The following is a 22372-nucleotide window of genomic DNA, read 5'->3' as shown; positions in this document are numbered from 1 at the left end:
TTTTCCAGGCCAGAGTACTGGAGTGGGGTGCCATTGCCTTCTCCAGATGTTGGCAATTTGATCTCTGGTTCCTCTGCCTTTTCTAAATCCAGCTTGAACATTTGGAATTTCTTGGTCCATATACTGTTGAAGCCTAGCTTGAAGAATTTTGAGCATTACTTTGCTAGTGTGTGAAATGAATGCGATTGTGCAGTAGTTTGAATATTCTTTGGCATTGCCTTTCTTTGGTATTGGGATGGAAACTGACCTTTTCCAGTCATGTAGCTACTGCTGAGTTTTCCAATTTTGCTGGTGTATTGAATGCAGCACTTTCACAGCATCATCTTTCAGGATTTGAAATAGCTCAACTAGAATTCTATCACCTCCACTAGCTTTGTTTGTTGTGATGCTTCTTAAGTCCCTACTTAACTTTGCACTCCAAGATGTCAGGCTCTAGGTGAGTGATCACACCATTATGGTTATCTAGGTCATGAAGATCTTTTTGTACAGTTTTTCTTTGCACTCTTGCCACCTCTTCTTAATATCTTCTGCTTGTTAAGTCCATACGGTTTCTCTCCTTCATTGTGCCCATCTTTGCATGAAATATACCCTTGGTGTCTCTAATTTTTTGGTAGAGATCTCTAGTCTTTCCCTTTCTATTATTTCCCTCTATTTCTTTACATTGATCACTGAGGAAAGCGTTCTTATCTCTCCTTGCTATTCTCTGGAATTCTTCATTTAGATAAATATCTTTCTTTTTCTCCCTTGCCTTTAGTTTCTCTTTTTTTCTCAGCTATCTGTAAGGCCTCCTCAGACAACCATTTTGCCTTTTTTGCATTTCTTTTTCTTGGGTATGGTCTTGATCACTGCCTCCTGTACAATGTCACAAACCTCCATCCATAGTTCTCAGGCACTCTGTCTATCAGATCTGATCCCTTGAGTCTATTTGTCACTTCCACTGTATAATCGTAAGGGATTTGAGTTAGTTTATACCTGAATGGTCTAATGATTTTCCCTACTTTCTTTAATTTGGGTCTGAATTTTGCAGTAAGGAGTTCATCATCTGAGCCACAGTCAGTTCCTGGTCTTATTTTTGCTGCAATGACTATAATCAACCTGATTTCGGTATTAACCATCTGGTGATGTTCATGTGTAAAGTTGTCTCTTGGGTTGTTGGAAGACGGTGTTTGCTATGACCAGTGCCTTCTCTAGGCAAAACTCTGTTAGTTTTTGCCCTGGTTCACTTTGTTCTCCAAGGCAAAACTTGCCTGCTACCCAGGTATCTCTTGAGGAGAAGGGCACGGTAACCTACTCCAGTACTCTTGCCTTGGAAATTCCATGGACAGAGGAGCCTGGGGCACTACAGTCCACGGGGTTGCAAAGAGTTGGACATGATTGAGCGACTAACACACACACACAGACACACAGAGGTATCCCTTGACTTCTGGTTTGAGAAATTTAAAAAATACTTATGGAAGTCAAAATGCATTTATTGTTTGAAGTACAGAAATTCCAACTAGAACTGAATTCATGAATTTTCTCATTGCTCTTACTGGGTAAGGACAAAATTTAATAATACGTTTATGTGTGTGTGTGTGTAGAGAAAATGCATGTGTGTATATCAAAATTAAAAACATCAAGTTTATGCATATTACACACACTAACATTATAATCACCTTTGAATATGACATCCCTATTACCCATTAATATCAATCACAAGAAAGTCTGTAAAGTATATCTACTCCATTGATGTAAAGAAAGAACTGAACACTAACCTCATAAAATATTAAGACTAGCTTCATACAAAAAAAAAGGTAGAGGGGAGTTAGTGAATGCTAGATCATTGATATGTTGCATAAGCATATGAATTTAATTTTAAAATATAAGTGGCAAATTCTGCTTTTCTAAAGCAAGGTAGTAATATTCTAACAATAAATCCTTATTAAAGGTTATAAAAATCGTTTCAAACTATTTCTCATCTTAGGCTTGGTACTTTAAAATTTTATATCCAACTGTTTATTGAAACTAAAATTTTCCATTATATGGATGATGATAAATTGAGTGGTTTTTAGAGCAGCTTAATCTTTATACTGCATATGTAATGGTAAATATTTTAATTTCATTATTTAATAAAGAGGAAACTGCATAACTGAAAAATGCTTGATGTTGAATAAAAACATTTCAGTTAAAATAAGTATTTGAAGACACGCCATCCAAGAATGACCCACTGTAGAGAAATAATGAGACGTAAAATTAACCACTAACCTAAAAGGAAAGGAGCCTGGCTGAACTTAGCATTCCTGTCAGTGCTAAGTGTGAAACGTAAAGGTCAGCTTCGGTTTGGTTGGCATTTAAGATGTGAGCAGTATGAAATGGCTAAAAAATAAGTTAAACATTTAACAATCTGAATTTTATATGTCAGAGAGTGGATTTTTTACTTAGTTCATTGGGCAACACAAAGCTCTAAAGATACCTGAGCAGAATGCCATGATCTCAGCTTTGTGTGTCGGGGGGTGGGGGGTAGGTGTGTAATCTCTAACTTTTCCTTGTTCTAAATTCAAGTGAGGATTTGCTTTCTGGAATTGATTTTCCTTTTTTTTTTTTTTTAATGGCTGTCCTGGTTCTTCTTTGCTGTGCCAGCTTTTCTCTAGTTGTGGCGAGCAGGAACTATTATGTAGTTACAGTGTGTGGGCCTCTCGTTGCAGAGCACAGGCTCTAGGGCATGCGGGCTTCAGTAGTTGCTGCACATGGGCTCAGTAGTTGAGGCTCCCAGGTTCTGGAGCATAGGTTTAATAGTTATGGCCCACAGGCTTAGCTGCTCTGCAGCATGTAGAATCCTCCCAGAACAGGGGTTGAACCCATGTCTCCAGAACTGGCAGGCAGATTCTTTACCACGGAGCCACCCGTGAAACCGATTTTCACCTTTATTTTAAAGAAATTAACATCATGGCAAATAAGTAGAGAAGGTGATATTGGATTGCATCCTGATCAAAAAAAGAAAAAAAAAAAAAAAGGGTGGGACAATGGGCAAATTTGAATAAAGTCACTAGATACTAATTCATCAATGTCAATTTCTTGATCTGGGTACCTAATGCATGTGTACTTAGTCACTTCAGTCGTGTCACACTCTCTGCCACCCCATGGACCATGGCCCGCTAGGCTCCTCTGTCCATGGGATTCTCCAGGTGAGAATACTGGAGTGGGCTGCCATTTCCTTCTCCAGTGATAAAGTATGAAGTGAGTGAAGTGAGTGAAGTGAAGTCTTTCAGTCGTGTCTGACTCGTTGCAACCCCACAGACTGCAGCCTACCAGGCTCCTCCATTCATGGGATTCTCCAGACAAGAGTACTGGAGTGGGTTGTCATTTCCTTCTCCACTGGGTACCTAGTACTACTGTGATTGTGAAAGGAGTTCCTTGTTTAGGAACACACATTGAAGGGTTTAAGTGTAAAGGAACATTATTATATCTGCAACTTTCTTTTAAATGTTTCAGAAAAAAAGTGTCTTAGCACACACAAAGTGGGAGAAAGAAAATAAAGCAACTGTGATGAAACACTAATCTTTGGGCACTTGGATGAATGGCGCACAGGAATTCTTTGTAATATTTGCACGTTTTTTGAAAGTTTGAAACAATGTCAAAAAAGTGTTTAAAAAAGAAAAGTAGTATGTCCACAGCATACAACAGGTTAAGAGATGGCTAGGCTGTGAACGTTTGCACACAGCATACTGACAATCTACTTTAGAGGAGTTTTGAAACTAGTTAGTAGAAACTACCAGAATTTAATGGGCTTTCCAAATGGCACTAGTGGTAAAGAATCTATCTGCCAATGTAGGAGAGGCAAGAGATGCGGGTTAGAGTAGGAAATGGCACCCTACTCCAGTATTTTGGCCTGGAACCTTCCAGGGGCACAAGAGCCTGACAGGCTACATACCGTCCATGGGGCCACGAGTTGGTCACGGCTGAGCATACACATCAGAATTTAAAACATAGACATTTTTCAACTCGGTAACTCCTCTTCTGATATCTACCTTGTGGAAATACATGCATATGTGAGCATAAACATTTAGTGCAATGCTATTTTGCATTAGAAGGGATAAACAGAACTTCCCTGATGGTCCACTGGCTAAAAGTCTACATTCCCAAAGCAGGGGTCCCGGGTAAATGACTGATCCCTGGTTGGGGAACTAGATTCCAGTTGCTGCAACTAAAGATGCCGTGTGCCACTAAGATCTGGTGCAGTCAAATAAATATTTTTTTTTGAAAAAGATAATGTTTTTTTAAAAAGAAAGCAAAAACAGTAAAAATTTGTGTTTAAAAAGTAGCTCATTTCAGGTATATTCACACTAAAGAATAATAGGAGGCCAAATATAGATGTATGGACATCTGATATGGCCCCAAATAGAAATATCCCCAATAGGTGAAAAATAATAAACTGAAAAACTGTACATATGGTACAATTCCATTGATGTTAAATTGTCCTTTATATTTAAAAAGTAGATAGAGGTTGTAGATGCCTAGAGTAAGGTCTAGATGCTCAAAAGACAGTGGTGACCTCTGGGAAGAGAGGAGAGTTTGTAGAAAGAAGGTGATAACACCAGCATTAAGTGCTTACTTTAAATACATCTGTTTTTCTAATGCAACAAGATATTTATGCATTACTTATGCAATTAAAAAATAAACATCACAAAGTAAATTCAATAACAGAGTTAAGAAGGAGGGAGCCTTCAGACTGCTGTAACAGTCTGATGAACATAAAAGGGAAACAAGTTGGGTGGTGTTTGCAGAAATGGAGACCAGGTGGTCGGCGTAAGAGAGAGAAGTTTAGGGCTTGGTACTTGACATCGGGTACCATGTGAGAAAGGAAGGTGGATGGACCTCAGAGGAGTGAAATAGTGAGTTTGTTTTTTTTTTTTTTAATCAGAAACAGGAAATAAGAGAAGCCACTGATTTGTAAGGAGAAGATCATTTTTATTTTGGAAAGATCAAATTTGCAACACTGATATCCAGGTAAATACTGCAAGTTTCCTAGAAAGACATAATATTTAAAGTACACAGATCAGAACTACCCTGGGGTTAATTGGCTAAATTTTCAACATAACAATAGAAAGCAACTGTTAGTGGACACTGATTGTACTGCATTATGATCATTGTGTAATGTTCCATTTGTAGTTATATATACACACTTAATCCTGGGATAGCTATTTATATATATTTGGGTAGTAAAATGGATCTTAGTAGGCTGCAATATTATATTACAGAAAGAAATTCATTCACATTATTTTCAAGAAATAAATTCTTACAAAATGAGACTATTTTCCATTGGGTACATATCCCACTTAAAACTGTATAGAAATCAAACTCCCTAATATGAATGAAATTTGCAAGGATAAAGAAAAGAGACTATAAGGAAGTATAATTATTATTAATACAAATGTAAATGGTCTAAGTCTTTTTCAAGACACCTTTTTCCTATCACAGTACCATTACGATACTACTGCCCTGGGTCCTAGCAGGATGTTAAGTCTACCAATAGGGTGACTTGTGGCAATTTTAAAATGATTCAGATGGCTAAGCTTCTGCAACTAGAGGGTGCTGAAAGACCACAGAGGATTAGATACATCTCATTTTGTAAAGATTTAGTAATCAGTGACTCTTTTACAAATTAAAGTCTTCAATAAAATAGCCTTGAAATATAGGTTGCAGTTTGCATAAATTGTATGTAAACACACTTTATTATTGAATTAACCATCCAAGATCTCAGCTGCTACTAAATTCTCCACATAAATATATTTATTTGGCCTCATGTTTATGTTACGTGGATTACTGATAGTCCTAGTATCAGCTATGGAGAAATAAAAGGTACTTTGGCTCTGATATTACTAGGAAATTCAAGTCTTATAGACCAGAAAGTACTTATTTTCAAGTTAGAACAAGATCAAAGCAAGTAAATTTAAGTAGTCCAGACTTTCAGCAAGAAAGAAAATGCAACTAGAGGTGAGGCCTAATGAAGTAATCATTTACTTAATTGTTAAATGTTTTGTAACAAGTCAAACATTATTCAAATAAGAAAAAAGAAAATGAAAAAAATTAATTTTATTTTAAAATATGCTAGCATTTTAATAAAATTAAGAAGCTACAATCTTTTAATGATTTTAATTTAATGATTATGGATTTTTCTTCCTAACTCAAGTTACTTCTAGTAATAAGGTATTTTCTTCTTGGTTTCTTAAAAATGGTATGAAATCACAATATTCATTACTATATTCCAATTTAAAATATTTATGACTCTTTTTAAGGCACAATGATTCTGTATACTCTGTATCAACAAAATAAAATCCATGAAAATATATTTAGGTTTTAAAGTGGACTAAATAGAATTTCTTTTATCAGAAATATTTAATCAATATATCTACTTTCTTATCAGAAACCAGAATTCAGCATGAATGTAGGTAAATCTAGATTTCCCTTTATTCCAAAAATGCTTACTGGATTTTATTGTCTGGCATTGCCAACACGGGCACACTTTAAAATTAGCTGACTTTACAAATTAGGAATCTTTTTGAACTTTATTTCTCCACAGCCCCCACATAATTATAGCTGATATATTTCTACTTATAAAGTTATACCATATGTAATATAATTTTGCTTTATCTGTAATAATACCATCTAAAATTATACAAGAATAAGATGGCTTTCTTTGAAAGTTACAAGGAAGATTTGAAATGCTACATACATTGGAATGCTGATCTTAACAGGGTTCAGCGTGCATACCATTTTATTATCAGAATTATCAGAAGTGTTTGCAATTTACACTAACTGGAGAGAAATGTTTGGATTTTATTTTATGTAGTATGCTTATCCTTCGTTTATTCCTAAAGCAATTATGTTTGCTTTACCTAAGTACATCATGATTAGAGCACAGACGTAACACAATCATGCTGCCATTCCACATGAAGGTGCCATATTTGTGTTACAATCCCATGGCATCCAAAATGCAACATACTGCTATGAAAATGCAAAGATTGTTCACAGATTGGCATTTATGAATGAGGTTGGTCACAATGCAACGGGATTTTACTTCATATGAAAGGAAAGGGTTTATCATAAATATATAGACCAGTAGATAACATTGAAGAATAAGAAGCAGAAAGGAAACAAGGCTCTCGCGTAAAGGTCGATTCTCTTTGCTGCTGTCGGAATAACGGGTTTGGCAGGAGGTGGCTTCTTGTTGTTCTTGGCCTGAGACTTCCCAAGTCCGTTGTTGACCTCAATGGGTTTTCCATAGCAGTCATAATTGGACAATTCAAAATCTCTCGGTAAGCTTCCCACAATGCTAAAGTCGTTAGATCTCAGATCAGACTTGGACGTACAAACCTTTTTGCATCTAGTCTCCCCAACCTGAGAATAACAATTAAAGACAGAGGGTATTGAGAATTTTTCTACTTATAAAGAATCTGGCAAAACCAATACAATATTGTAAAGTTAAAAAATAAAATAAAATAATAAAAAAAGAAAAAAAAAGAAGTTAATATCCAACACATGTAACAGGTCATACAATTCAATATCAAAAAAATAAGCAACCTGATTAAAGATCGGCCATAAGAACTAAAAAAAAAAAATTGATGCTTTATTCAGTTGGCTAGTGTCTCATTTAATCCACTAACAGAAATAATAGTCCACTGATTAAACCACATAATTACCTGAACATTTATGGTTCTAAAATGTTGCCTATCAATGTAACAAGGCTTAAGTCGTGGGCATAAACTTTCAGGAGGTTGTTTTATGTTAAGGGATCACGGTACCTATCATCATTTATCTTAGGTGCTCCCAGGCTTGTGAGATTTCTCAGCTGAAAGACTGATTAATAATAAAAATCCAGCATTGAACTATGACACATATCATATTAGTAGACTATACAGAATACAAACATCTTCTGGTGCTTCTAACCTTTGACTTTCCTAGGGATTCTATTTCCAAATTGAGTGGTTTTTAAATGACTGAAGCATGTATCTCTTCAGTGAGACAGACTGTATTTATAAACCACACTCACAAATATCTAAAAATGGTCACAATGATCATAAATCAAAGACTGATGAATGAAAGGCATTCATCACTTGTTGACTAAAGATAAAATAGCTAGAGAATCCAAAGAAATTGTGTATATTTCAACCAGATCATATCCTACAGAAAATATTCAGTTGATCATCTCTGAATTTCTAAATTTGACTTGATTTCCTATAATATATAAAATCATTATTTCACAATGAACTCTCTCTGGCCATCAGAAAAGTTCCTGGAAAAGACAGATGTATAGTGCTGACCAGTGATTTAAGGAGTGCCTCCACTGCTTAATCTTCCACTGTTCTTACTTCCAACCTTTGTGATATACCTTTGGAGTCTTCACTAAAATATTTACTGCTGCTGCTGCTGCTGTCACTTCAGTCGTGTCTGACTCTGTGTGACCCCAGAGACGGCAGCCCACCAGGCTGCCCCGTCCCTGGGATTCTCCAGGCAAGAACACTGGAGTGGGTTGCCATTTCCTTCTCCAATGCATGAAAGTGAAAAATGAAAGTGAAGTCGCTCAGTCGTGTCCGACTCTTAGCGACCCCATGGACTGCAGCCCACCCGGCTCCTCCGTCTATGGGATTTTCCAGGCAAGAGTACTTGTTACCATAACTCTCAGTATACTAGAGTTACACTAGTTTTTGCCTTATTATTATAATACATTGAGTAATTTTTTGAATTCTATTTACTAGATTATGCCTGGGTAAAAATGATGCTCAATGTAAGACATAAAACAAATGATTCTCCAGCAGTCTTCCAGGTACCAGGACACTGTCCTTTATCTGAACAGACACCGAGGCATGTTTTCTGGGCAAAGTCAAGTGGCACTTTTTAGAGGTGGATAGCAAAGACAACCAACATACACTGAGTGAAAAAACAAGTGAAAATGTGTTTACACATCATCCTGGCTTGATGCATTTAAGTTATTTCTATATTTTTCAATCTTGAACAAGCACTAGTAATGCTTTTTGAAGCTGGTTTACAAATGTTGGCTTTACCATTATATCATTATACTACATAGATATTTTTACACTCCTGTCGGGTAAGAACTTTTGAAAAAGAAGTTTAGGTAAACAAATAGTTTAGGTAATATAATAGTACAAAAGCATTCAAGAAGTAGACTTCCCTGGTGGTCCAGTGGTTATGAATCTTCCAATGCAGGGAACATGGGTTCGACTGCTGGTTGGGGAGCTAAGATCTCACATACTGCACAGAGCTAAGCCTGTACATCCACAACTACAGAGCACACGAGACTCAACTAGAGAAGCCCGCGTACCACAGCAGAAGATGCCACGTGTCTCAACTAAGACCCAGTGCAACCAAATAAACAAATAATAAACAGAGAGCATACAAGAAACTGTTAATAAGTAGGAATGGGATTGAGGCTCTGGAAGTTCATCCTTCTTGAACGTCTTATATGTTTAAAAAAATGGAAATCATCAATATATTAAAATATTTAGAAAATGTCTGTTTATCTCCATCCTGGTTTGACTGGACTTTGAGCTAAAGGAAGCAAACCTGAGAAAAGGGGATTCCTGATCCCCATTTTTTTAATGTGTATTTCCAGTCACCCCAGTGTGAGAGCCCAGTGGGGCTTAAAGCGGAATTATGTCTTGATGGAGTCACCACTGATCCAGAGTCTGATCCAAATCAATTTTACACAGCATCTAGGAAAATGTCTGGAGAAAATAAGGACTCATCAATATAATGAAACAGAACAAAACTAGCAACTAGAATCGAAGTAATTTAAATGCAACTTTGGGGAATCATTCATATATATGCATGAATACATATATTTAAAATTTACTTCCATGTCTTCTATTTAAATTCCCCAACTTGAAATCTTAAAAGGTCTCTTTCAGCAAGCAGCCCATCATCATCACACACACACCACACACACGTTTCCACTCACACACCTTCCCAGTAAGTGTCACAAACAGAAGACACAACTTGAAGCTCCAGTTTGCAGTGTTGTTTGAAGGATGTGTAAGCGAACTGTATAAAGACTGAATCACAACCTGCACTGGAACAGAAATGGGAAGAGCCTCTACGTAACAAACCTTTGCATTATTCTCACTCTCAGAGCAGCCTGCTGTGGGTACTTAAGACTCTTCCTCCCTTCAGAGTCCTCCACTCCAAAAGCACTAATCATGCTTCGGAATCCACATATCAAAACAAAGGAGGACTTAAGCTTCTGACAGTAACTCAGGAAGCATGATTCTTATCAGTTTCTTTTTTTTACTTTTTCACAAAGAAGGCTGTACATATTTACTACAGAAATGCATTTACTCTGAATAATTCATGACATCACGAATGGTTTCATTACCTGTAAGTAACCAGACAAGTAGCCAAATTTATATGATACTGTAATCTAAGTAATACATTTAAACACCTCAAAGTTTCTAGTTTTTTAACATAAATTTATTCTCATTAATAGATTCTGCCAGCAATGTTAGTCATTATAAAATTGTATTAATATCTATACAGTTTATTAAAAATGTAGACAATGCATGTTATATTTATTCTGAAAGATTGTTTAAATATAGTAAATACCTAAAAGAAGAATAACTTCAATGTTAAAGTGATAACATGAAAACCACCCCCAAAAGCTTCAGTTTGGTTATACTAAATGTTTAATCATTTAATTTATTAAACCCTCTTCTATAACTGTATTTGGAGATTTTGATATTTGAAATGAGGGGTATGAGTATGTGTGTGTGTGTTGGTGGAGAGAACGTCTACAATGGAAGTAATTTTCAATGATGTGACAGAATTGAATAAGGGATAAAATTAGGTTGACTACCACTCATAATTCTTTACCTAGTTAACTGGTCTCATCAAACACTTTATACAAACAAAACTTTCTTCAGTTATCACTCTGTACGTCAATATCAAATCAAATCTTTACACGAGTACAAAGATAAAATAAATACTATTTTGTACTTTTCAGGATGGGGAACACATGTATACCCTTGGCAGATTCATTTTGATATTTGGCAAAACTAATACAATTATGTAAAGTTTAAAAATAAAATAAAATTAAGATCAAAAAAATACTATTTAATAAATACAAATAAATATTATTTAGTAAATACTATTTAATAAATATTTACAAAATAAATACTATTTTAAGCATCATAATATTATATGCATAGGGACTAAATGAACTACTTAAAGTAAGACAGTAACCCTACTTAACACATTCTTAAAGGTGATCTTGGTACTATGATTCTCTAATTTATAATTCCCCCATTGCTCCTCTTAGGAACATGTGACTCATTTACTTTCATCCTATAAACTTGTCATTTCTGAAAATTACTGGTAGCAAAAATAAGGTATTAATGCTACAATAATGAGACTGTCGAGGATGAAAAATGATGCACATAAGAACTTCCAAAGGCTTCCAACTGTAGCCGCTAAGATTGTCTTTGTGGTCCTTCCCAGCTGCAATCTTCACACATGCAAAAGCGAATCACAGTAAACAATGTTGTTTTTTTTTTAATTTTAGGGAGACGTTGGCTGGAACAAAAAATAAATTCTTTTTCTCTTTTTATCAATGACAATATTTCTTGGCCAGAAGACTTAGGTGTGATTTCATGGTGATAAAGGTATCCTCTACAGATGATAAAGATGCTCAGAAGGGAATAATTCCTATATATTTTACTGTATTTAAATCAATTCTTATTGTAAAATATATATAATTTTCATTAAGAAATAGAAATCATATTCATGCTACATGAAATGCAGCTCTGACTCATCTGGTGGATACTAGTACTGGTTTAGTCACTAAGTCATGTCTGACTCTTGCGAACCCATGGACTGTAGCCTGCCAAGCTCCTCTGTCCATGGGATTCTCCAGGCGAGAATACTGGAGTGGGTTGCCATTTCCTTCTCCAGAGGATCTTCCCGACCCAGCAATCAAACCTCAGTTTCCATGCATTGCCGGTAGATTCTTTACTGACTGACCCATGAAGGAAGACTATGAAGGATACTAGGGGTTGGAAATAGGTTCATGTGAACAGCAATAGGTCCTCAACTGTTTTGATTGAATAAAAGTAGAAATATATGAATGAAACATATCAATAAACAAAATATTAGGATTTGTGGAGGAAGTACCAGATTTGGGGAAGGGAGAAACCCAAACAACTATATATGCCTGATGGCAAGTGATTTTAAAAATCAGTATCAAAATACTTCTACAATTCAAATTTCACTGTGTTTTCATTAATCACCATTGTTATTCTGTCTGAAAATAAGTGATACATTCCCTGATTGACGTTATTGAGCAAAAATTTGTATTTTGAAAAGCAAAATATACTAGAACAAAGTATTCTGAAACTAAAGTCATAATTATATTTTACATCAGCAAATTCAATAAATTAAAAGGGCAATGGTTTTGAAATTTCCTTTTTCATATTTTCTTTCATGTGTCAATGTATAACAGTCTTCTGAATTTGTCAGTCTTACACATTTGCTGTAAGTTGGATGTGCCTATTAAAGTTGAGTTATTTTTGGACTCATTTTCATTTTGAAGCTTGTCTCAGGATACAAATTGCACACAGGTTCCTGTGCATCTTGGAAATTTCATTTTGTAAGAAATAAGAGTACTTAAATTGATTTCTGGAGATGAAAAGTGAAAGTCACTCAGTCGTGTCTGACTCTTTGCAACGTCCAGGCCAGAATACTGGAGTGGGTAGCCTTTTCTTTCTCCAGGAGATCTTCTCAACCCAGGGATCAAACCCAGGGATCTCTCGCATTGCAGGTGAACTCTTTACCAGCTGAGTCATCAAGAAAGCCCAAGAATACTGGAGCGGGTAGCCTATCCCTTCTCCAGCGGATCTTCCTGACTGGGGTCAAACTGGGGTCTCCTGCACAGCATGTGGATTCTTTACCAGCTGAGCTACCAGAAAAACCCTGGAGATGAAAACCTCTGGTCAACTTTTCAACTCTAAAGCATTATTCTATGACTTTAGTATCAAAATGTTCTAGTAGTTTCAGAATCCAGGCATGTATGCTATTACTAGTTGCTAAAAACATAGAGAATAAAAAGATAAGAGTTTTCAAATATGTTGATTTATTTAAATGTGTGTTTATTTAAATTATTTAAATATGTTGTTTTATTCATTGGGTAGTTATTTTAAAGCTTGAAAGCCAAATTTAGGATAATTCAGTCTAATATCCTGGATCCTACTTATCTTTTATATCTATGTTCACAGATCATGCTGGCATGTTCTCTATTACTCTGAAAATCTGAGTGTAAAGAATCTGTTTCCACCAAGACACTGGTTCATGGAATTAAGACCTAAGATTCTGCTGGCATGTCAGTAAACAAAGAATATTGCAGTCATGAACCAATCACATAACAGCCACCACCCTCCTCTCCAGTGAGCCCTGAGGGAACCCAGGACGGAAACAGGATGCCCCTCATTTGGCAGTCAGTCCTGAAGCCGCCCCCAATGTTGCATCTGAAGGAGACTCAGGATGAGAAAACACAGGGTCCTGGCCCAGACAGCCAAGGTGCACATCAGAGAAATGACTTCACTAAGCCCAGACTCTCGCATCTTCCCTTACAGAGAAAAGAGCTAAATTCATTAACTTGAGAAGTCTGGTTTTCAATCTGTTAAAAGAGTAACAATAACCTTTTGTTCCAACTACCTAGTCTTTGTTGTAAAGACTCTTGTGCAACCTGGCTCCCCTCTTCCTCTTTGGAGCAGTTCTCTCGGCGTTCTCTGAGATGAAGTCTCCCAGGCCATCAGCCAACCATATGTTGCCCACAAGAAACTCACTTCACATAGAATGATATAGACATGATGCATAGAAAAGGATGGAAAGAGATATGTTAAAGACACGATTTCGTTAAGGCTATGATAACTCCACATTAATGGATATTTTATACTTATTCTTCATGAAGAGGAATAGGGTATAAAGAGCTCTAGGGCCTGAGGAACCTCCCTACAAGGTAGCAATGAAGAATTTGCAAGCAGACTTGACTGAAGGCTTAGAAAATGAGTTGATGACTTAACAGAAAAACAAACAAAAAAGAGCTTCAGGCAGAACCACCTTAGAACAGTTTAGTGGCCTCTGTATCTAAAAATGTGTTAACACTCTAGGGTTCAGTGGTGGTGGTGGTGGTGAGCAAATGGACATGGTCTGGGGCCAGGGTAGGCAGGAGGGCAAGGTTTCCCAGAGGCAGAATGGTCTGGACCTGTTAGTCTCTTGCAGAACTTCCCATGCTAAGTTCCATGGAACTGGTCCCCTAGATAAGGGTCTTCTCAACTTGAGGATATCAAGTAGGCATAATGGGATAAGTGGACAGGTGTCCTTAACCCATGACATTGCCTGTGGCTAAAGGACTTATCATTACCTGAATCTGGAGGCACTGTTCACTATTCTTAGCCCGATCACCAAGCAACAAGGCAAGGTTATGGTTTTCCAGTTCTTCTCCAGCTACTCACCCTGCACTGGACATATACCAAACCATGGGCATAGTTTCCCTTTGGGCCAGGCACCCAATAAAGAAGTAGCCTGCCTGACATGTGCTTTGTGAAGCCCTCCAACTTGATGCGAAAGAGGTGGGAGATTGAATCAAGAACATGGGCTCCCTATGTCCCCTGGCCATTCGTGAAGGATTGTCACATGAGAAACAGTAGGAAGGTCTGGAGTTTGGGCAAGACCTCCACATTTGATAGTGAACATCAGACTGAAGGAATTTAAGCATCCTTGAATTCCACGGAAGTCATCTAGCAATTTGATGGTTGATTTGCTAAGTGTTCTATTCTTTTCCAAAAAGTAGATTGAGCTTAATTCTTTCTCATCTGTGAGCAAGAAATGAGTGTGAATCAATTCTACCAAACCTTTACACCCACAGAACGCATTTCACTGGCCGACGTCAGACGTCATCCTTACCTGCAAGGTGCTGATGTGAACAGGTGTGCTTGCGCCATTCACAGTGTTCTTTTTAGCCACGTTTCCCCCCTTCCCAACTGCTTGCTCAGCCTTGGCAATTCTGGCTTTTTCTGCTTCAACTCGCTTGGGGTTATTGAGCATCACCTGGACGACTGCGTACTCCACCAGGGACGCAAAGCCAAAGAGGAGACATGCGATGAGCCACACGTCCAGCGCCTTCACATAAGACACCTTGGGAAGTTCTGCAGCCAGGGTTGTACACTCAGAGGCCAAACTCAGTACCGAGAAGATTCCTGCAGGACAGAGACCAGAATTCAAGATGCTTCTTGTTGCTGCTGCTGCTGCTGCTAAGTCGCTTCAGTTGTGTCTGACTCTGTGCGACCCCATAGATGGCAGCCCACCAGGCACCTCTGTCCCTGGGATTCGCCAGGCAAGAAAACTGGAGTGGGTTGCCATTTCCTTCTCCAATGCATGCATGTATGCTAAGTCACTTCAGTTGTGTCTGACTCTGTGCGACTCCATGGACAGCAGCCCATCAGGCTCTTCTGTCCACAGGATTCTCCAGGCGAGAATACTGGAGTGGGTTGCCATTTCCTTCTAGGGCTGGAGTAAGATGCTTCTTACTCCCATGAAATGTTCTACAATCACTGTTCTTTGATGAAATCTGTCTCCAGTAACTGGAGAAGGAAATGGCAACCCACTCTGGTATTCTTGCCTGGGAAATCCCATGGATGGAGAAGCCTGGTGGGCTACAATCCATTCAAGTCACAAGAGTCAGACATGACTTAGAGACTAAACCACCACCACCTCTCTAGTAACCCATTATCACTCAAGTTCCTTTAAAGCATAAAGAGTAGAAGAAATACTATGTATATAATTTTTATGAAGGAATTATTTAATGTGCGTGAGGATGCATGTAAACACCTAACATCTTTTAAAAATAAATATAAATGTAAACCACGGTATAAAAACCACCATTTGGATCTTATCTAAATATTAAAGATATCTAAAACTATTCCATAGTATCTCTAAGGAAGCCACAGAGCTCTCTGATTAGAGAAGTTATTTCACTTCTTAGCTTTACTCTAAACATTTATAGAGCTGAGTTTTGCTCCCTGAACTACTAAGTCAGAAAAAGAATAGAACATATAAAGCAATTTTCTGATAAGGTTCAAAATTTTTAAAAATCTAATAGAAAAGACAAAGCAAAGAACATCCTGGATTATTTCAGGGAAAATAAATGATTCTAGTTTTTTAAGGAAAGAATGAAATCTTGTTATATGTTTTATTAACCTTTATGGGACACTAACTAGTTATGTATCAATTTAAGTCAAATATGTGTAAAATTCCAAAGGAGAATAGCAATAATTCATCTCCCTCTTTCTCTCCCCTCCTGCCACACTCCTAAACTTTCCCTGGGTCTTCCTCGGTATTTTCAGAAGAGGGGCTGGGAAGCCTGACTCGTTGGGACCATCACCACCACATACTGGGCTGGAGCCCCAGGTGAGGTCAAGGAAGCCTCACTCTTAAGTCAAGCAGGAGCAGGTTTGCCCCGGCTCTTGAGAGTGAATTTCAATTATGGGGCTATGTGCACCTTTTTCTTCCTAGATGTGACCACTTCTGAGAGCTAGCGAATATATTACCCTAATGATGAAAGATGTACTTGGCTGTCTTTGCTCTTGCACTGGGAATACAGTAAGTACTATACTAGTATCAATAATCAGCTAAAACATTGAAAAATATATATTCCATCAGTTGCATCATTTCAGAGGCTTCTGAAAGGTGTAGAGATTTTTTATTTTTGTTTGTAAATACTGAAGAGCTAAGAGACTCTCCCAGAAAGAGATACTTTTTGTAAAATATAACTTCTGCAAATAGAAACAATATTAAGTATATATATATATATACACATGTATATGACAATATTTGGAGAAGGCAATGGCACCCCACTCCAGTACTCTTGCCTGGAAACTCCCATGGACGGAGGAGCATGGTGGGCTGCAGTCCATGGGGTCTGGAAAGTCAGACACGACTGAACGACTTCACTTTCACTTTATACTTTTATGCATTGGAGAAGGAAATGGCAACCCACTCCAGTGTTCTTGCCTGGAGAATCCCAGGGACGGGGGAGCCTGGTGGCTGCCGTCTGTGGGGTCACCCGCACAGAGTCGGACAGGACTGAAGCGACTTAGCAGCAGCAGCAGCATGTAACAATATTACATATATACATGTATATAATAATATTACATATATATTTAGGCTTGCTAAACATCTCATTTACTATTATAGTAACTATCCTTCATCCTGATGAAAACTAATTATGTAATAGCACTATATTTTAAAAGTTAACATAGGTTTTAATGTTTTCTAACCTGGAAGTGAAAAGTAGCATAAAAATCCAAGATCTTCTTAATCACTGCCATAATCTCAGTTAATTATAGTTATGGGCACTCAATTGGTAAGTCATTTTTCCAAAACATTTTTTCTTAATTTTTAATCAAATGTTATGTCAACTTAAGCAAAAAGGGGCCTTGAGATAGACTATACTGACCGTTCTCTGTTTTCATGGCATTCCATTCTCATCAATAACAGAATGTATCACATTGTAGCAAATTTAGTAGCATACCTGAGCCTTTGTCTTGACATGTTAGCAACCTTATGAACGAAATGGACAATAGTGCCAGATTATAGAAGGTCTTGAAAGTCCTAAGGTGAACCTCTAATTGTATTTGGTAGAGAAATGATATTATCAAAAGAAGGTTTCAGTAATGTCCCTCCAGTAGGGATATAGAAATAGACTAAGAAAGAGAAAATAGGAGATTCAGAAACAAAGAATAACAAAATGAATGATAGGATTGATGTAGAAAGAGGGATTCTGGAGGAGCACTTTTTAAAACTTGGTTACCGATTAAGAAAGAAGGTAGACTGAGACAAACTTCTGGACAGAACGACTGGGGAAACATGAAATACATAATAGGAATAGGAGGCTATAGAAAAGATGTGACTTTGAAAGGAAAATACCTAGTTAGGTCAAATCAGGGTCTAGAAACAAAAACTGGGAACTTGTTAAAGGACAAACTGGTCAGTCAGTATCATTTAGGGGCGTCATGGTGAAAAGGGGAGGGACTCTGAGGCAGGGATGCTCAGGCGTCAGAAAAGGGGATCAAAGAAGCAGAGAGGAATTAGGAGGGATAGGATATTAATGGACATTTGGGAGGTATTTAAAGTCCCAGGTGTTAAGTTAATAAAACCCATAGTGGCCAATTCCACTAAGATTTGTATCGTTTTGAAGAAGCAGGAATGGAAATGGAGATGAACTGAGGGACATGACTGTGAACCTTGTCCACAGGAAACCATTAAAATAGGAAACGTCCATATGCTCTTTCATCCTAAAATAAGAAATTTGAGAAAATAATATTTCTCTAGACAATTCAGTATTTTCTTAAGACAGCTGTCAGATGGGATTACTTCACTTCTAACTAACCCATAGTGAAATTTTGTCTGAATTTTACTATATTATGAACCAATAAAAAGAAATGTGAAGCCCATCATTCATACAAATGTGGATTTTTATAATTTCAATATTGTATTCTTAATAAAATATCCTTATTTAATGGAGCACCTCTCTAATAAATGTCAGGACTTCTTGGTTTAATATTTCTAAAAACGTTTAAAATATATAGTCCTTATTTGTCATTTGTTAATTTTCTCTCCCTAGTGCAAAAACAAATCAAGTCTAGATTTCAAATCAGGGAATATGCCATAAAATTTTTATCAATTCTGATAGATGTGGAGGTCTACATATATTAAATGTTATGGCTGACAAATAATATAAATTAAAGCAATAATAAATTACATAAAGAACTGACCTGGACAAAAACATTTATAAAGAATTCAGAGGGAAGAGAAAGTTGTTTAGCTCATCAGTATAAAGAAAATACTTTATAGTGATAAAATCCTTACAGTACCACTATGTATAGTGAACTCTGATTGACTGTGGGATGTCCAGAGAGTTTTCATTTAGCCAATCTCAGAGGAAACATCTGTAGAATGATTCTTAAATAGCACATATGCGAGGAACTTCCCTGGTGGCTCAGACGGTAAAGTGTCTGCCTGCAATGCAGGGGACTTGGGTTCAGTCCCTGGGTCAGGAAGATCCCCTGGAGAAGGAAATGGCAACCCACTCCAGTACTCTTGCCTCGAAAATCCCACAGATGGAGAAGCCTGGTAGGCTACAGATGGAGGAATCTGGTAGGCTACTGTCCATGGGGTCGCAAAGAGTCGGACACGACTGAGCAACTTCACTTCACTTCACTTCATGCTAGGAATGCACTGAATTAAAGAGGAATACCTGTGGCGGATTCATGTTGATGTATGGCAAAACCAATACAATATTGTAAAGTAATTAACCTCCAATTAAAATAAATAAATTTATATTAAAAAAAAACAAATAAAAAAAATAAAGAGGAATACCAAAACTAGAAGACTAAAAAAGGAAAAGAAGAAAAAAAGGGAAAAAGTGTGAAGAATGGAAAGGAAAAGAAAGGGGGTTCTATTCACAAGAAACAGAACCAAAAGAGTGAGTTTGGAGAAACTGTGCGTAGCAGCTACTATCTAAACCTAAAATCTTTTTTATCCCACACTGAGATGAATTAAAATACTCTCTAAATTCCTATCTATGTAGTTGTTATTAATAACATGAAAATTCATTTAGAAATACTGCTAAATTATTATATCAGCATGTTATCATTTCACATCATTCTAACCAAAGGACAGTTAAAAGCAAAAGTACAGTTGCTACCATGTGCAAATCCAAAAATAGTTTTGAAATTTTTGAAGGAGATTCTTACAATCAAATAGATCTTGAACCATGCTCCAGATGATAATAAAAGACTATAAGAAGAAAGAAAGGTACTATAAGAAGAAAGAAAGAAAGAAAGAAAGGTGGCCTGCTGCTGCTGCTGCTAAGTCGCTTCAGTCGTGTCTGACTCTGTGCGACCCCACAGACGGCTGCCGACCAGGCTCCCCCATCCCTGGGATTCTCCAGGCAAGAACACTGGAGTGGGTTGCCATTTCCTTCTACAATACGTGGCCTACTAGAGATCTGAATTGTGACCTGAGTTACTCATCTTTTTACATTTATGATTGAAAATTATTTGTTTTAAAAAATCCTTTTTTAGCAGCAACAAAAGCATTTTATGTACCAGGAAAAAAAAATGTTACAGCTTACTTAGAGTAAGAAGTATAAGACATTCCTGCCACAATCACTTTTATAGTTAAAGAAATAGCTGAAGACAAAGCCTACCTAAAATGCACAGAGGAAGCTTTGATTTTTGTTAACAGTGAAGAATGTAAATCAAAAAAAGACAGGAAGAAAAATAAAACTAGAATGCAAACCAATCCTTTTTTTAAAAAAGCAAAATGAATCTAGGGTAAATGATACATGTTTTTCTCGTAAATTTTAAAAAAATAATATGAGCCATCCTAGGAAAAGATTGGAAAATTGATTTTGTAATCTTTTGAAACAATGTAGGGAAAAAAGAGAGAAAGGAAATATACACTGGGTCAAAATAGCCATATTGACAGAATATTCTGAAATTTAATTTAAGTCAGTAACATGATTTCATTTTTCTTTTTGGGTAAAATTAGAAATATGTGTGAGTCTAATATCAGAGCTTCAAAATACCTGAAGCATAATTCCATAATTAGAGTTGGAGATTTTAACCATACCCTCATCAATAACTATGACTTAGACAAAAGACAGGAAAGATTTTAAAAGTACTATCAACTGACTTGACTCCATTCATACTTATGAATACTACACCAACAATGACAAAGATGCGCTGCAAGTGTACATGGGATAATGCCAGGAAACATATGCTGGGCTGGGCCATTAAAAAAGGCTCAATAAACATAGAAGTATTGAAATCATAAACTTTGTTCCCTGATAAGATTAAAAACAAATCGTATTCAAGTACTTATGAAAATCCTAACTATCTGGAAACCAAACTACACACATCTAAAAAATCCATGGGCTCAATAAGAAATCATAATGTAAATAAGAAAAAAAAATGTTAATGAAAGAAGGTAAAAATATATCAACATTTGTGCACTTCAGCTAAAGGAGGCCTTACAAGGAACTTTGTAACTTTAAATGCTCAAATTAAAAAAAAAAGACCTAAAATGAACAGAGTTTCTATTTCAAGCACCAAGAAAAAGATAAAATAAAATCTATTAGAATCTAAAGAGTAGGTATATGTTTCTGTATGGCTGATTCACTTTGCTGTACAGCAGACACTAACACAACATTATGAATCAACTATGTTCCAATAAAAATTATTACTCCTAACAAATTAATTTAAAAAATAAAAAAATTAAAAATCTAAACTAAGTGAAAAGAAAGAATAAAGAGCTAAAATCAATGAAAAAGAAAAATAAATAGGAAAAATGAATGAAATCAAAGCTTATGTTTTGAAAATACCAAGAAAATGGATAAGCCTTTAGCTAGAGCAGTAAAAAAAAAAAACAAAAATTGACCAGTTAACAGTATCAGGAATATATAGGATTGAACATATTGCTACAGCTAGACATTAAAAGGAAAATCAATATTATGAACATGTTTGTCCTAATAATTTTTCCAACTCATCTATCATCTAGAAATCAATTGGTAAAATTCACCAAATAAAGGGAAACAACATAAACATTTAAACATACACAGAGAAAGCATCTGGCAAAATTCAACAGTCATGATAAGTTCAGTTCAGTCACTCAGTCGTGTCTGACTCTTTGCAAGTTGGAATAGAGAGCTGGTATTATAAGCAACAGTAAATGCTTCAACTATTGCTACCCAGGGTTAGGAATAAACATCCCTCACAATTCTATTCAACATTGTACTAGAGGCACCACAAGAAGACACAAAAATTAAGTATTTGGGGAGTATGTGACAGAGGAGTATATAAAACAAACAAAACAGTATATTACATTAATAAAGCCTTACAAATAGCTGTGAAAAGAAGAGAAGCGAAAAGTTAGGAGAAAAGGAAAGATATAAGCATCTGAATGCAGAGTTCCAAAGAATAGCAAGGAGAGATAAGAAAGCCTTCCTCAGCGATCAGTGCAAAGAAATAGAGGAAAACAACAGAATGGGAAAGACTAGAGATCTCTTCAAGAAAATTAGAGATACCAAGGGAACATTTCATGCAAAGATGGGCTCGATAAAGGACAGAAATGGTATGGCCCTAACAGAAGCAGAAGATATTAAGAAGAGATGGCAAGAATACACAGAAAAACTGTACAAAAAATATCTTCATGACCCAGATAATCACGATGGTGTTATCACTCATCTAGAGCCAGATATCCTGGAATGTGAAGTCAAGTGGGCCTTAGAAAGCATCACTACAAACAAAGCTAGTGGAGGTGATGG

At 36.6% G+C, this 22372-nt stretch overlaps 1 protein-coding gene across 2 annotated transcripts in view; it reads right to left on the bottom strand.

Annotated features, from left to right (window-relative positions):
- Window positions 1-4926: 4926 nt before the first annotated feature.
- The window catches only part of GLRB (glycine receptor, beta), a 90556-nt gene continuing 73110 nt past the window's right edge, over window positions 4927-22372 (bottom strand). For both annotated transcript variants that reach the window (XM_010836069.1, XM_010836070.1), the window contains exons 9-10: window positions 14950-15242; window positions 4927-7377 (exon numbers count right to left, since the gene is read on the bottom strand). In XM_010836069.1, the coding sequence (XP_010834371.1) occupies window positions 7081-7377; window positions 14950-15242 (590 nt within the window). In that variant the 3' untranslated portion in view covers window positions 4927-7080. The remainder of the gene's footprint in view (window positions 7378-14949; window positions 15243-22372) is intronic.

Source organism: Bison bison, unplaced genomic scaffold (assembly GCF_000754665.1).
Source record: "Bison bison bison isolate TAMUID 2011002044 unplaced genomic scaffold, Bison_UMD1.0 scf7180017864060, whole genome shotgun sequence".
In the NCBI taxonomy this organism is placed as follows: Eukaryota; Metazoa; Chordata; class Mammalia; order Artiodactyla; family Bovidae; genus Bison; species Bison bison.
The sequence above is the reverse complement of the archived record's forward strand: the minus strand, read 5'-3'. Positions and strand labels throughout refer to the sequence as shown.